At 45.8% G+C, this 15,392-nt stretch overlaps 1 protein-coding gene across 2 annotated transcripts; it reads left to right on the top strand.

Moving 5' to 3' along the window:
* Window positions 1–2,265: 2,265 nt before the first annotated feature.
* LOC100476462 (beta-defensin 119) lies at window positions 2,266–14,525 on the top strand. Of its 2 annotated transcripts, none has more exons than XM_011223745.2 (2): window positions 2,266–2,490; window positions 14,270–14,525. In XM_011223745.2, exons 1-2 carry the CDS (start codon window positions 2,433–2,435, stop codon window positions 14,461–14,463), a joined length of 252 nt encoding a protein of 83 aa, XP_011222047.1. In that variant the 5' UTR covers window positions 2,266–2,432; the 3' UTR covers window positions 14,464–14,525. The 2 variants fall into 2 exon arrangements, with proteins under 2 accessions (XP_011222047.1, XP_019654199.1); XM_019798640.1 differs by lacking the exon at window positions 14,270–14,525 and adding an exon at window positions 3,628–3,876.
* The last annotated feature ends 867 nt before the right edge of the window (window positions 14,526–15,392 follow it).

The following is a 15,392-nucleotide window of genomic DNA, read 5'->3' on the forward strand; positions in this document are numbered from 1 at the left end:
CTGCTCGGTGCCCGGGCCTGGTGCAGATCAAACGCCTGGCATCTCCACGGGACATGTTGGATGTTTTCTCCTTTCACCCCCGTTCTGCTCGTGCGCTTCCGGCGACATTGCAGGCCTTGCGATTTCTCCCCAGAGGAGAAACAGCCTCCTTGCTACTCTTCCCTTGCTTGCCTCTGCCCTGGCAATTATCTTCAATATGGGCTGCCAGAGTGATTTTTCTAGGCTAAAAAATAAAAAAAAAATCTGACCGTGCCCCTACAGTCCTCTCTAAACGATCTCTCTATTCCCCCTTGCTCACAGGATGGCTTTCCCAGCCCTGAGCCCGGGGCTGGGGAGGATGTTGTGGCTGCCCCATGTCCCTCGGGGTCTCCCCTCCTGTCTCAAACATTCCCAACCACCGCTGTTTGCCGACCCTTCTCCTGACCTTCCTCTGTGGAAATGGGCCTTTCTGTCATCCATCCTTCTCCCTGTCTGGGAAGCCCTTCACCAGTTCATGTCACCTGACTGCGCCTCAGTTCTGTCAGACTGAGTTAGAGGTTTATGATTGCCCTTCCGAGGGTAATAAAGAAGATAAATGTGAGGATGATGATAATGATAATGAAAAACAACAATAACAATGGTGAATAGTTATTTAGCACCTACTAGGTGTCAGGGACTTTGCTAAGCAATTTAGTAAGTTATCGCTCCCATTTAATTAAGTCAGGGGGAGTTCTGATCTGTATTTTACTGTAAGATGCTCAGGAAATTCACCTCGCTCAGGGTCAACAGGTATCAAGTGTCAGGGCCAACCCGCAAATCCAAATCTGTGTGAAATCAAAGCCCATGCTCCAATCCTGGTCTTCTAGGATTCTAGAATTCTCTTCTGCCTTCTCCTTTTATAGCCTTTGAAGTGCTGCCCGAAGCCCAGTCCTTAGGTCAGCTTCTTGAGATGCTGGACTGAAGGGACACAGCCACGTGCTTTCTCTACACTCCGGAAGGACTTGGGTTACTCCCCCCTTAGATCACTTCTCACAGGTCACTTTCTCAATGGATGTCATTTATTCCGACCGCAGGTGTTTACTAAGTACCTGCGACGTGCTGGGGGCGTCAGCGGTCGCAAGCTCTTCCCCAATATCCGTCCTTCCCTTCTTCTTAGACTTAAGACTACCCCTGAATCTTAGCTAACCATGGTTGCCCAGAATAAGAAAACTTTCCAGCCCACCCTGCAGCTAGGTGTGGCCACCTGAGTAAGTTCTGGCCAATGGACTGGAGTGGAAGACGTGTGTGCAGATTCCGAGCGGCCCCTAAAAGGGAAAGGCGCGCGCTTCACTTCCTTCTTTCTCCTCTCTGGCCCGTGGAGGACGGCAGAGCGTCAAGCCAGGGGGACTCTCGCTTCCTGCGGAGTCAGGAAGCTGCCACACTTAACTGCTTGACCAGATTTTTCCATAAGAAAGAAATTCATGTCTATATTTTGGAATCCTTGTTTGGGGAGAATATCTGTTGAAACAGTTGAGTTAATATCCTAATTCAGGTGATGTTATGGGCAGTGGGTTACAAGGCGGATTTCTGACAGTCTAGTGGAGACACAAAGATTAACCATGTAAAATACAATTGAAAAGAACAGATAAATCTATGCAGGTCGTGAATCGAGTTATAATGACACAGAGTGACTGCAGGCCGGAGTACCCTTATCCAGGGTGACCAAGAAAAGCCTGTGCAGGAGGTAACATTCGAGATAAGACTGAACGATAAACAGGAGCCAGCCATGGAAGGTCTGCAGGAAGAACTTGAAATAACAAATGCTAACGCCCTAAACTGGGAACTAGATTGGCAAGTTCAAGTTCAGACAGATAAGCCCATGTATCCTTCTGTTAGAAAGCTGAGAACAAGCATTTTTTTAAAAAAAGGTGTTTCTTGATAGATGTTTCTGTAGTTTAAAAAATATTTTAAAATTTATTTATGAGAGAGAGAGAGTGAGCACAAGTGGAGGTGGGGGGATTGGGAGGGGCAGAGCTGAGCAGGGAGCCCCGCCAACCTCAGGGCTTGACACGGGGCTGGATCCCAGGACCCCAAGATCAAGATCAAGACCTGAGCCAAAAGCAGATGCTTAACCAACTGAGCCACCCAGGCGCCCCCCAATATATATTTATGTACTAATTACTTAATTCTTGGGTGGGTCTTGAGAGGCCAACAGGCTTTAATCTGTCTCGTCAGCAGGAAGGAAAGCCGCTATTGGCACGGGCGCTGGCAAGTGTCCCACACTCTCATCTTGTGTTTGCTATGACATCTGCTACACACTGTCCTTCGGCCTGGCTGATCTCATACAAATTCTCTCCTGCTATAATTCACTGCCCACAACCCTGCCAATAAAAGCGAGGCTCATCCCCGCTGCAGAGAACTTTATTTTCATCCCCTGCAGCACGGCCACCTCCTTCTCCTGTGACCTGCCAGCCATGAAGTTTCTTTTCCTCTTCCTTGTCATCCTTCTGGCCATGAAACCACTGGTCTCAGGTAACCTGGGTCTCTCTCAAGTGTCTGGGATCTTGGTCATGAACTTTTTGCTTTCCTCTCCCCTCCACTGAGGGCAGCACAAAACTTTTCCTCATTTGATGGGGTTTTGGGAGGTTTTCCCATGATCAGCTCGCATCCACATCTCTCCCTGATTCTTTTTTGCCAGGTGGTGGGATGGTAGCTCTTTGGAGCACCTGACACTTTAGGGCAGGGTGGTATTCTGGTGGGATCTTGGGAGAAGGCTTAGGGGTGACAGGTTGGGTACAGATTGGGGACTTGTTGGGGGCTCTGCATCATTAACATTAGAGGTTGAGGGTGAGCTGTGATGGGGAGAAAGACCTTGGGGTTGGAGTGGTAGGGAGATTAGGATGAGCTGAAGGTAAGGTGTTGGGCTCTCCTGATGGTTTGGGGTGGGCTGGGGGAAGGGAGGGGATTTGGGGTTGAGTGGTGATGGTGCTGGGGGTAGACTGGAGCTTGGGCTGAAGTTGGGAGTTGGTACTGAATAGTGCAGGATGTCTGATGACTGCCGCTCAGGATTGAGGTTGGTGACTTGATTAAATTTGGGTTTGACTTGGAGTTCTGTCTCAAGGGGCATTGAGTTGGGTAGGGTTGGGAGTTCTACTTAAGATTGGACTGGGTTCTGAGTTTGAATTGGGTAAATGTGGTTAAGGAGGATTGGAGATTGGGTTGTGGCTGGACCCAGGTGAGCTTAAGTTGGGACCAGGCTATTGATTAGGAGCTGAGTCTCTTGAAATGTGGGTGAAAGCCCTCCATCCCCTAATACTACAGGTAAAGTTTATTGTCCTTCCCATCATTCCCAAGCTCCACTAGGTGGGATATTCACTGGCATCAACTGATTCCAAAGTTAGGAGTAGCAGGTTGGGGGATAGGAAGACAGAGGGTAGGACGTCCGAAAAAGGCTTTCTTAAAAGCCTTAGAGTTCCCAAGGTTGGAACAATTGTCTCAATTCCCTCCCCTCTCAAGATCACTTCTTCCCTTTCCTGGGACTGTGTTCACTGTTAGTTACTCAACTGTCTCCCCTCCCCTCCCCCTCGCCCTGTTCCTCCTCTACCTTCTCTCGTCTCGCCACTTGAGGGATACTAACATCTGCTTAATGGTTGTTCCTGTGCCCAACAGCAGAGTGTTGGATGGATGGAAAATGCCGGTTGGTGTGCAAAAGTGATGAAGACAGTGTCATACGCTGCGCAAATCGTAAACGGTGCTGTGTCCCTAGTCGTTTCTTAACAGTCCGGCCAATGACAGTCGAAAGCATGGAGCCCTGGACCGTTCCTCACACGCCCAAAGCAGTAAAACATAAGACCAGACCTGGCAGTAGGGGTATATAAATAGACAGCATGGATAGAAATGGCTTTGTTTCAGGTTCCTTAACTCCCACATTCCATTAAAACTCACAAATCTGTTCCTCGTGTCCGTCAATCATGAGGAGCCTTGCTCCAAAAGGATTGAGGGTGGGGCGGGGGGGATGGCAGGATAGGGGTTAAGAGGTATCAGAGAGACATTGCTGGGGTGTGGCCACAGCAACGGGGTGATAGTTAACAGTCTTGAAGATAGTCCCTCATCTACCAGCTGCAGGCAAGGCTACTGGTGTGGGTTGAGGAGCACATCTGGGGAAGCCAAGAGACTTAAAGTCACAGCTGGCACCAAGAGAGGGGGAGAAACGCTGGGTGGGAGAACTGCTCCATCTTGGGGGTGAAAAGGCTGGGGGTGGGCAGGGACCGAGTAGAGCCCAAATCCTTGGGTTTCTAGGGAAGTTGGCTGAGATGCCTTTTGATGCTGGAGACTCCACAGCCCCAAGGATCAGAAGGTTTCCAAGTGCTAAAAAAAAGATAAAGCACGTGAACTTACCCATTTATAAATGAGATTGTTCACTCTTCAGTTCTTCCATTCTTTCATGGATTTAATCATTCAGTCACCCCAGCTCTTCCATTCACCGCTGTCAGACTCTGCTCATATCCCCCTCCACACTTCAGCTTCCCCAGCTGTGAGGTTGGAACCCTAGAATCTATCTCAGGATCATGGGAAGCGGGAGAGAGGATAATGGAGCGCACCGTCCCCGGTACATTGTGAGCCCTAATGAGTCTTAGCTGGCGCTATTATTGCTCTTTGATTTCTTCAAGCATTTAAGGAATATGTGCTGTGTGCAGTCCAGCTGTGTTAGGTTCTGAGGGACACGGAAGTCTGTCTCATTTGAACTAAGAATTTAGCCTGGGAGGAGACTAACCCATGCGGCATATTTGAGAACTCTGCTCAGGAATCTAGACGACCTGGGTGTCTTCCTTGCTTTATTATCTCAAATCCTATTCTCTGGGCCCATTTTTTCCAACACGGTTGTTCACCCCTGAACTGTGTTCTCTGCAGTAAGGTCAGACACCAGGAGTGTTCTATAAAGCACGGTGCATGACATAGAGACGGATAGAAAGGATTCACTCTGATCCCTGGAGATAATTTGTTCTCAATTCAATATTTCTGCTCAGACTCTGGGAAGAGAGATACCTCTTCCTCTGATCCTGGTCCTAGTCCGGGCATCCTCTGATTAAGTCCCTCCTCATGGGGTTAGGAGTCAATGGGGGCAAGTGGGATATATCCATTTAGAGATGGTGCCCTCCTCTCCTTCCAAGACCATGCTTTGAGCAGCGGGAGCCTGGAATTCCCCACTTGGGCCTGCTTCCAGGGAGCATGTGGGCTTTCCCCTGGAAGATGGGGCCCACCATGTGTTCACCTTAGGCAGGAGTACCAGGGACACTCCTGTTTGAGGGGCAGGCGGCCAGCTTGGATGTTCAGGTTGGAGTGTCCATGTCTTACGTGAGAGAGTCCTCACAGTGCAGCGCAGAGTTGGGGATGAGGGAGAAGGGAGCTGGGCTGTGGCCTTAGCCAGTTCCCCTCATGCCGTTTTGTTACCGCACAGAACTCTGAAGAATCCAAGAATCATAAATTCAATTCTGCTCTTTCAGGTCATTATGAAGGGCTATTTCACAAAGGGCCGTGGGGTAGATTTTATTTGTCCCACTTGTTAGCTTGATTCAGAACTGTTAAATATGCAGACATCTGACAGCTGCACCAGGACCCACACACGTTGGGTCGTGCCTGGCATTTGGAACACGCTTTGGCTCACGACCCATCTCCAAGCTCCCTTCAGAGGCAGGGGCTGCTTCACCTGTGCTTTCCACGTTCTCGACGCCTGTGCGATCTGGGGAAACTCTTAGGCTGCCCACAAGAGCCACCTGGGCCCTGAGGCCCTGGTGAGACCATCCAGAATATTTCCTCACTGGTTTCTCTGCCTCCAGATTTTCTTTGCAATGGGGTCTATTATCAGAGGGATTCTTTCTAGGAAAGTCATCTGGCCATGTTACTCTCCTGCTTAGATGGCTTCTTTCGCTCCTTCCTGCCCAAAGTCGAGTCTGAAGGCCTTGGTGGCCCAGCTTCATCTCCCATGACAGCTGCTCCTGGACCAACCCTCTCCATCCTTGCCTTTGTTCATGGTTCCCCTCCACCTCGTCCCCACACTAGGCTCATCTCTGTGATGAACTCCTTCTCACCCTCAAACTGCAGTTGATGTCCCTACCCAGGAAAGCCTTCCATAAGCTCTGTCTCGCTATTTCTTAATAATTATAATACTAGTAGCTGTAATAATAGTCCCATTTCACCCCTTATGTGTCAGGCACTGTGCTTGGTGCTCATGGGCCTGAAGTCACACAATTCTTACAACAACCCTCTGTTTTAAGATAAAAGATTTTATTTATTTATTTGCCAGAGAGAGAGAAAGAGGCAGGCAGAGGAAGAAACTGGCTCCCTGCTGAGCAAGGAGCCCAATGTGGGACTCGATCCCAGGACCCTGGGATCATGACCTGAGCCAAAGGCAGACGCTTAACCAACTGAGCGTCCCAGGTGTCCCACAACAACCCTCTGATCATCCCTATCTCACCGATGAAGAAACTGGGACCTAGACAGGTGGTATAATTAGCCAAGGTCACAAAACAGTAAGATAGAGCAGGGGTTCCAACTAAGTTCTGGTTGGCTTCATAAAGTGTCAGGATTAGCAGGGATGACACATATCGCATTATTATATAATTATTTATTCACTGCTCTCTTCTCACCAATCCCCCAAACACACACATACTGGATGGAAATCCTCGAGGGAGACAGCACCTTATTTACATCTGTATGCTGGCTGATGCCAGGCTCCAGGAATCAGGGTGGGGTCCTTCCTGGGCTAGAGGGATCGGAGGACTGTGCGATCCGATACATAGCGCTCAGGCTGGCCGTGTCCGAAAGGGTGCAGACAAGCTCCGGGGGCTTGCTCACGTTGGTTCTCATTATTCACCAGTTAGTCTGCTTTCAGGAGACATAGATTTCATAGTGTGGAAGGTGGTCTGGGGAGAGTCGAAGGGTCCCTCAATACTGGGGCCTGGCATTAAGGTCTCTACACGCAGCCATCATGCCCTCACCAGATTCATTCGTTACAAGGCACTCGGTCCACAACATTAAGAACGTCCTCTGTGCTTAACACGTGCACACAGAGACAGCCCTGGGAGTGCCAGAATGGTGAGGCGAGAAAAAGGCTTGGAACTCACCATCGAGCCATGTGAAGTTTTTAGAAGGCACTTAACCCCGTGTCTGAGTCCCTGGACTTGGGGTCTGGGCATGTGGAATTTGAAAATTCCCTCAGAGTATTCCTTTGGGAGATAAAGTTCCAGCCCCCCAAGTCCCCTGCCAGACTTCCTTCATTCCTAATAGCCCTCAAACTTTGAGAATCTCTGAGCTGGGCAACTTTCCTTTGTCTTCCCATTTCACAGGCGGGGAAACTGAGGTCCAAGGAGGAACCGTGACCTACGTTCATAAGTAGGTTTGAGACAATGCTGGGAATAGTAAACAGCCCCTGGTGAAGGGGCTGAAGGGACATGGAAGGGATATGATATAGACGTGGGTGATACGGTGAGTGGTGGCATACAGTGACATGGGAGGCCAGGAGTTAGGAGCTGCAAAGCCCCTGACAAAACTCTGAAGCCCTTTCTTGGGTGCCACAGCCTCTCTCCAGGGGGGAAAGGCTGAAGCAGCCCAGCCCGCCTGATCCACCTTCCCAGATACACACTAAGTATACCCCTCTTTCAGATGCTAATCTCACAATGGCCCTTCTTCTCAGGGAAGATGGAAAAGGATTATCCCTGGAGAATGTGACAGAAAGGGTGTGGTTTTGCCCTTGTAAAGCTTCTCTGGTCAAAGTTTAATGGAGTAGATCCTTTTTATTCGATGCAAGGGCTTAGGATATCTGTGTGTGTGTGTGTGTGTGTGTGTGTGTGTGTGTGTGTGTGTGTGTAAATTAGACTTTGTATTAAGCCCATTTGGACACAAAGGACCCTATGTGCCCACAACCAAGTTTAAGGCCTGGTAAAGGCTGGGTACTGGTAACTGTTGGTGGAATGAAGGAGAAACTCGTGAATGGCAGGTTCAGAAGTTTGGACTTGACATTGATGACAGAAGAGGGCCATGGCTCCAGCTGTTACTGTCCAGGGAGGTACCAGCCTTTCCCAGCCACACAGCGTGTGGAGAAGGCAGTGCTGTACCTCAGAGAGAATACGGGCTTGGAGTCAGAGTGAGTGGAGTCTGAGGCCTTGCTCTGCCTCTAACGGTTACGGGGCCTTTGCCAGAACACTGTCTCTCTTAGCGTCTGTTCCATTATGCAGGAAAGAAAAACAGAGACATCTACTTCAGAAGGTTATAGTAAACATTTAACAAGTTAACATAAATCAAATGGCTCTCAGTGGGTGATTTGCAAATGGGAATGGTCGTTATTTGTATTTTTCCTTCCAGTCAAAGAATCATTCCTGTTTCGGAGACCTCAGTCCCAAAGCGGAATAATAATAATATTGATGGCTCACATTTACTGAATGCTTGCTGTAGACTAGGAACTGGGTCTCTGGTTTCCATGTGTGCACAGCCTCAAAAAAAAAAAAAAATCTCTGGCTACTGAGGGACTAATGTCTGTCTAATTTCATAGGAATCTTCCCAAACTAATAGTTCATAGTTGTAACACAGGCAGAAATGGGTCCTTCAGAAAGGATCTTTATGTGATAACGAAAACAATATTTACTTAGTTAACGTTTATTTAGTGCTATGTGCCAGTCCCTATTTGCTTTCCATTTATTAAGCTATCTTTTAAGATTTATTTATTTATTTGAGAGAGAGAAAGAGGGAGAGAACATGTGAGTGGACAGGGGGGAGGGGAAGAGGGAGAGGAGAATCTCAAGCAGACTCCCTGTTGAGCACGGAGCCCGAGGTGGGACTCGATCCCGCCACCCTGACATCACAACCTGAGCTGAAACCAAGAGTCGGACACTTAACCAACTATGCCATCCAGGCACCCCACCATTTATTAAGCTATTAACACAACTTTAAGTGTTAGGGACTGTTACAGTCTCCACTCTGCAGATGAGGAAAGTCTAGAAGAGGGAAATAAAGAAATTTGTTAAAGGTTGCCCAGCAAGTAAAGCAGGAGCTGGGATTTGAACTTGAGGGTTCTTGACTTCATTTCCTGTTCTTTTAACCCCTGCGAAGCTCCTTAGGTTATGTGTGTGTGCGTGTGTTCTAACTTATTTATTTTAGCGTTACTGGGATATAATTGGCATATAAACATACAAGATATTTAAATTGCACATCTTGGTGACTTGATTGCGAAAGGATAGCCCCCCATCTAGTTAATTCCTCACATCCATCACCTCACAAATTTATCTTTTTTTTTTCTTTTGGTGAGAATATTTAAGTTGTACTCTCTTAGAAAATGTCAATTATACGAGAGAGTGTTATCAACTATGCCCAGCGTGTTGTACATGAGATCCTCAGACCTTATTCATCTCATAGCAGAACGTTTGTGCTCTTTAACCAGCCTCTCCCTATTTCCCCCACCCCACCTTCAGGAAACCACTTCTCCACTCCCTGTTTCTATGAGTTAGATTTTTTTTTTAAGATCGTGCATATGAGTGATACCATGCAGTATTTGTCTCTGGCTTATTTCACTTAATATAATGGCCTCAAGTTCCATCCATGTTCCTGCAAATGGCAGAATTTCCTTCTTTCTCATGGCTGAGTAATATTCCATTATATATTTATGCCACATCTTCTTTAGCCATTCATCTGTTGATGGACACTTAGGTTGTTTCCATATGTTTGCTGCTGTGAGTAATGCTGCAGTGGACGTGGGAGGACAGCTGTCTTTTTGAGATCCTGTTTTCATTTCCTTTGGATACGTGCCCAGAAGAGGGATTGCTGGATCATATGATTGGTCTATTTGTAGTGTTTTGAGGAATATATTGTTTTCCGGTGTGGCTGCACCCATTATATCCCCACCAACAGTGCACAAGTGTTCCCTTTTCTCCAAACCCTCATCATTTTTTTATTTTAACTTTTTAATTTGAAATATTTGTTGATTCATAGAAAGTTGCAAAGATAGTACAGAGAGAGGTCCATGTAACTTTCATGCAGTTTCCTCCCAAAGATTATATTTTACAGAACTACAGTAGAACATACAAACCAGGAAACTGATGTTGCTGCAATGGGTGTGCATACGTCTATGACATTTTATCACAAGCGTTGAGTTATGTAACTGCCAGTGTGATCAAGATACAGAGCTGTTCTGGGGCGCCTGGGTGGCACGGCGGTTAAGCGTCTGCCTTCGGCTCAGGGCGTGATCCCGGCGTTATGGGATCGAGCCCCCACATCAGGCTCTTCCACTATGAGCCTGCTTCTTCCTCTCCCACTCCCCCTGCTTGTGTTCCCTCTCTCGCTGGCTGTCTCTATCTCTGTCACATAAATAAATAAAATCTTTAAAAAAAAAAAAAGATACAGAGCTGTTCTATCAGCATAAAGATCTTCCCTCTGCTACGCCTTAAAAAAAAAAAAAGATTTCTTTCTTTCTTTTAGAGAGTGAGTGAGAGCCAGTGTGGGAAGGGGCAGCGGGAAAGAATCTTCAAGCAGCCCCCTCCTTACTCCGTTGAGTGTGGAACCCAATGCGGGGCTCGATCCCACAACCCATGAGATCATGACCTGGGCTGAAACCAAGAGTCGGCTGCTTAACCAACTGAGCCCTCCAAGCGCCCCCTTCTGCACGGCAGACTCGCAGACTCTCGGCAGGACAGACTCTCTTCCTGACTCCACCCTGCCACAATTCTTAACCTTTGGCAACCACTAATCTGTTTCTTATCTCTCTAATTTCTATCATTTTAAAAGTGTTGTATAAATGGAATCATATGCCATCTTTTGAGCTTGGCTTTTTTAGTCAGTGCTATGCTCCTGAGATTCATCCAAGAAAGAAATAGAGGCGTACAAGTTAGAAAGGAAGAAATAAAACTGTGCTTGCAGGTGTCGTAATGGTTTCTGTAGAGAATCCCAAGGAATTTACCAAAAAAACCCCACAAAAACTAAAACTAATAATTAAATAAGGCCATATACAAGATACAAGATAAAAATAAAAAATTAATTACATTACTATATACTATCATTGAACGTGTAAACACTGAAATTAAAACTACAGTACCATTCACAATCACTCCAAAAAATAAAAAATTCTTAGGTATATAGCTAATGAAACATGTGTAGCAATTGTATGCTGAGAACTACAGAATGTTGATAAAAGAAATCAAAAATTTAAATAAATGAAGAGACACACTATGTTTATAGATTGTAAGATTCAACAGGCAGGAGGCGCCTGGGTGGCTCAGTGGGTTAATCATCTGCCTTTGGCTCAGGTCATGATCCCAAGGTCCTGGGATCAAGCCCCACATCAAGCCCCGAATCTGGCTCCCTTTTCAGTGGGGAGTCAGCTTCCCCCTCTGCCCCTCTCCCTGCTTGTGAACTCTCTCTCTCTCTCTCTCTCTCTCTCGTGCTCTCTCTCATGTGCCCTCTTAAATAAATAAATAAAATCTTTAAAAAAGAAAAGATTCAACAAGCAAAGATGCCAATTCTCCTCAAATTGATAGACATTCTTAATATAATTTCTATCAAAATCCCAGTAACATTTTTTGTAGATATAGACAAGATTATTTTGTCTATATCTTGCCTGTAGAGAAATCTGCAAAGGAATGAGAATAGCTGAAACAAGTTTGAAGAAAAGAATAAAGTCAGAGGAAGCATTCTACCAGATTTCAAGGCTTGTATAGCTAAGGTAATCAAGACCGCGTGATATTGGTGGAGAGGGAGCCATATGGGTCAATGGAACAGAATAGGAAATCAGAAATAGCCCCACAAGTGCACAACCAACGGATTTTTCAAAATGTGCAAAAGCAATTTAGTGGGAGAAAGATATCTTTTTCAACAAATAGTGCTGGAGCAATTGAACATCAGAAAGAAAGAAAGAAAGAAAGAGAGAGAGAGAAAGAAAGAAAGAAAGAAAGAAAGAAAGAAAGAAAGAAAAAGAAAATGACAGAGAGAAAGGGAGGGAGGGAGGAAGGAAGGAAGGAAGGAAGGAAACAGAACCTCAATCTAAGGCTCACATCTTATATGAAATTTAACTCAAAATGGATCATAGATTTAAACATAAGATGTAAAAGTATAAAACTTCTAGAGAAAAATGTAGGAAAAATCTTTCAGAGCTAGGGCTAGGGTGAAAAGTTCTTAGATATGAAAACACAATCCATAAAGGAAAAAAAAATCAATAAGTTGGACTTAATCAAAATTTAAAATGCTCACTCTGCGAGAAGGCCTGTGAAAAGGATAGATGGAAAGACACATGGCGGACTGGGAGAAATATTTGCAAGCCACATATCCGACAAAGGACCTATATCTAGAATATGGAAACAACTCTCAAAACTCAACAGTAAAAACCAATCAAATTAGGGACACCTGGGTGGCTCAGTCGGTTAAGTGTCTGCCTTTGGCTCAGGTCATGATTCCAGGGTCCTGGGATCGAGCCCTGCATCAGGGACTCAGCCAGGATCCTGCTTCTCCCTCTGCCTGCAGCTCCCCCTGCTTGTGCTCTCTCTCTCTTTCCCCCCGACAAATAAATAAATAAAATCTTAAAAAGAAAAAAAACCAATCAAACGAGAAGAAAGACACTTCACTACAGAGGACACACAAAAAGAAGTTCAACCTCATTAGCCATTAAGGATACGTGTTTGAAGCCCACGTGATATTTCACCACATGAGTAGTAGGACAGCTAGGATTAAACACAGTGGCAGCACTAAATGCTGGCAAAGATGCCAAGAAACTGGATCTTTTACACATTGCTGGTGAGAATGTTAAATGGTACAACTCTGGAAAATACTTTTGCAGTTTTCTTTTAAAAAACTAAATATGCACTGACCATGTTACCCAGCAAATGCCCTCCAGGGCGTTTATTCCAGAGAAATGAAAGTTTAGTTCCAAAACCTTGTAGATGAATGTTCGTAACAGCTTTATTTATTTTTTTAAGGGATTCTTTTTTTTTTTTTAAAGACTTATGTTTTTAGACTGGTTTTAGGTTCACAGCAAAATCGAGAAGAAGGTACAGAGAAGTTCCACACACCCTCTGCCCCTACTCATGCATAGTCTTCCTTATTATCAACAGCCCCCACGCAGTGGTGCATGTGTTACAACTGATGGACCCACACTGACCCATCATTATCACCCAAAGTCCACATTTTACCCTAGGGTTCACTCTTGGTGTTGTACATTCTCTGGGTTTGGACAAAGGTGTAATGACATGAATGGATCATTAGAGGATCATATAGATTAATTTCACCGCCCATCAAATACTCTGTGCTCTGCCTATTCATGTCTCCTACCCCAACCCCTGGCAACACTGATCTTTTTATTGTCCCCATAGTTTTGCCTTTTCCAAAATGTCATATAGTTGAAATCATACAGTAACGTGAGCCCTCTCAGATTGGCTTCTCTCACTCAGTAATATGCATTTAAGATTCCTCCGTGTCTGTTCCTGACTTAACAGCTCATTTCTTTTTAGCACTGATCATTATTCTCTTGTCTGGACGTGCCAGTTTATTTATCCACTCACCTACGAAGGGCATCTTGGTTGCTTACAAATTTTGGCAGTCACGAATAAAGCTACTATAAACACCACGTGCAGATTTTTTTTCACGGTGAAGACTGCTTTATTGGCGGCAGTTGGTATAAGTCAATAAATATTAATCCCCAAAGAAGCACCCAGTTATTTATCGATTACTGGTCCACAGGGAGCTAAATGAAACTGATCCAACTGCCTGCTGAGATGATAAACTGAAGTCACGCCTACTTCCTGGGAAACGGAGCCATCGCCAGCTGCGATATGGCATAAGCTGTTCCACCAGCTGTGAGCACCACAGTGGTTCTTACAGGAGGGCATCGGCTACTCTACCCTTTAGATGCGCTGGCATTCCATTACCCTTCTGAAACAGCATTTGTTTCTCTGGAACTTTATTTTCTAGCTGCCTGCGTGAAGCAGTTCATGCGCAGGTTTTGTGTAGACGTAAGTTTTCCAGAAGCACAATGGCTGGATTGTGTGGTAAGCGTATGTTTAGTTTTGTAAGAAACTGACAACCCGTCTTCCCAAGCGGCTGTCTCCGTTCTCGTCGCCATCAGCAGTGTAGGAGAGTTCCTGCTGCTCCACATCCTTGCCAGCACTTGGTGTTGTCAAGTGCTCCGGATTTTGGTCATCCTAACAGGTGTGCAGCGGGATCTCAGTACTATTTTACCCCTTTAGGTTTTGACGACGCTCCCTGACTCCTCAGATCCATGTCACTGTTCAGTGGAAATTAACTCTCGGTATTTTATTTGTGTGTTTGTTTTGGCTAGGCAGACATCACACCCTTCGATGCATGGGAAACACGGGCATCTGCAGATCTTCTTGCAGAAAGACTGAACAGCCCTACCTCTACTGCCTAAATTATCAGTCATGCTGCCTCCAGTCCTACATGAAGATAAGTATTTCTGTCAGAGAGGAGAAAAATGACTGGAGTCAACAGAACCGCTGGCCAAAAATATCTTGAGTGCTGGTGACCACCATGGTCAACCTGCTGTCAAGACCCCTTATTAAAATTCATGCACCTGCCACCCTTGTCTGTCTTTCATCCATTGGAGATCATGGTGAGAGACTGGGTTTTGCGTGGTGAGATATCTGTCCCATTCTTGATCCAGCCCTGTGGGAGAAAAGGCTAGAAAACTGTAGGGACAAGAAGAATCTAGACAAACCATGGAAGATGGGGAGGGAATGTCTTAAGACGACTAAGGGAGAGTTGAAGTGTTTGGGCAGAACCAGGACTTCATCTGTGCTATGTCGGGCTCAGAGGGGGACCAGAGCTAGTGGGATGGATGCGCAGGGCAGTGGGTGGTGGTCTTGTAGACAAATATGTCTTAGTTTATGAAAGAACTTCGTAACCAGCTATTGTAAGGTGCATAAGATGTCCTGTCAAGTTTTCAATGTTGTGAGGCTGGAAGTCTGCTTAATGATTATTGAGGAAGGAATTTGAACATTAGATGCTGCTGTTCTTTTCCATGGTTGTTAAGGACTTTCAATTCCAGAAAATCTAGGAGGCTTGTGCCCCCAATTACCACCAGCACTAGATTTTAAGGTCAAATTCTAATTTTACTTTCTATGTCTTACCTCCACTAATATTTCTTTCTCCACCTTCAGTTCCAGAATCTGTCAAAAGGAGAGTAGCTACATTTGCTGATTATCTTTCTCCATCCTCTGCCTCTCCTCAACTCGGCACAATTTGCTTTTGTGCTTATTGTTCCATTGAACAGGCTCCGGCCAAGCTCACTGGCGCACCTCCTTTTTGAAAGGTTCATGGGTGTTGCTCAACTTGCATCTCACTCTGCCTCTCAGTAGCATCTCCAACCAGAGTTCATTGTCTCCCTAGAAACCTGACCTTGGTTCATTCTTTCTTTGTTTTCCTCCTAACTTCTGGGCTATTCC

Source organism: Ailuropoda melanoleuca, chromosome 13 (assembly GCF_002007445.2).
Source record: "Ailuropoda melanoleuca isolate Jingjing chromosome 13, ASM200744v2, whole genome shotgun sequence".
Classification (NCBI taxonomy): Eukaryota; Metazoa; Chordata; class Mammalia; order Carnivora; family Ursidae; genus Ailuropoda; species Ailuropoda melanoleuca.

Excerpts from the sequence above, each read along its gene's own strand:
- LOC100476462 (XM_019798640.1), top strand. The coding sequence starts at position 2,433 with ATGAAGTTTCTTTTCCTCTTCCTTGTCATCCTTCTGGCCATGAAACCA. Across the intron at positions 2,491-3,627 it reads CATGAAACCACTGGTCTCAG|CAGAGTGTTGGATGGATGGA; the intron begins GTAACCTGGGTC and ends TGTGCCCAACAG.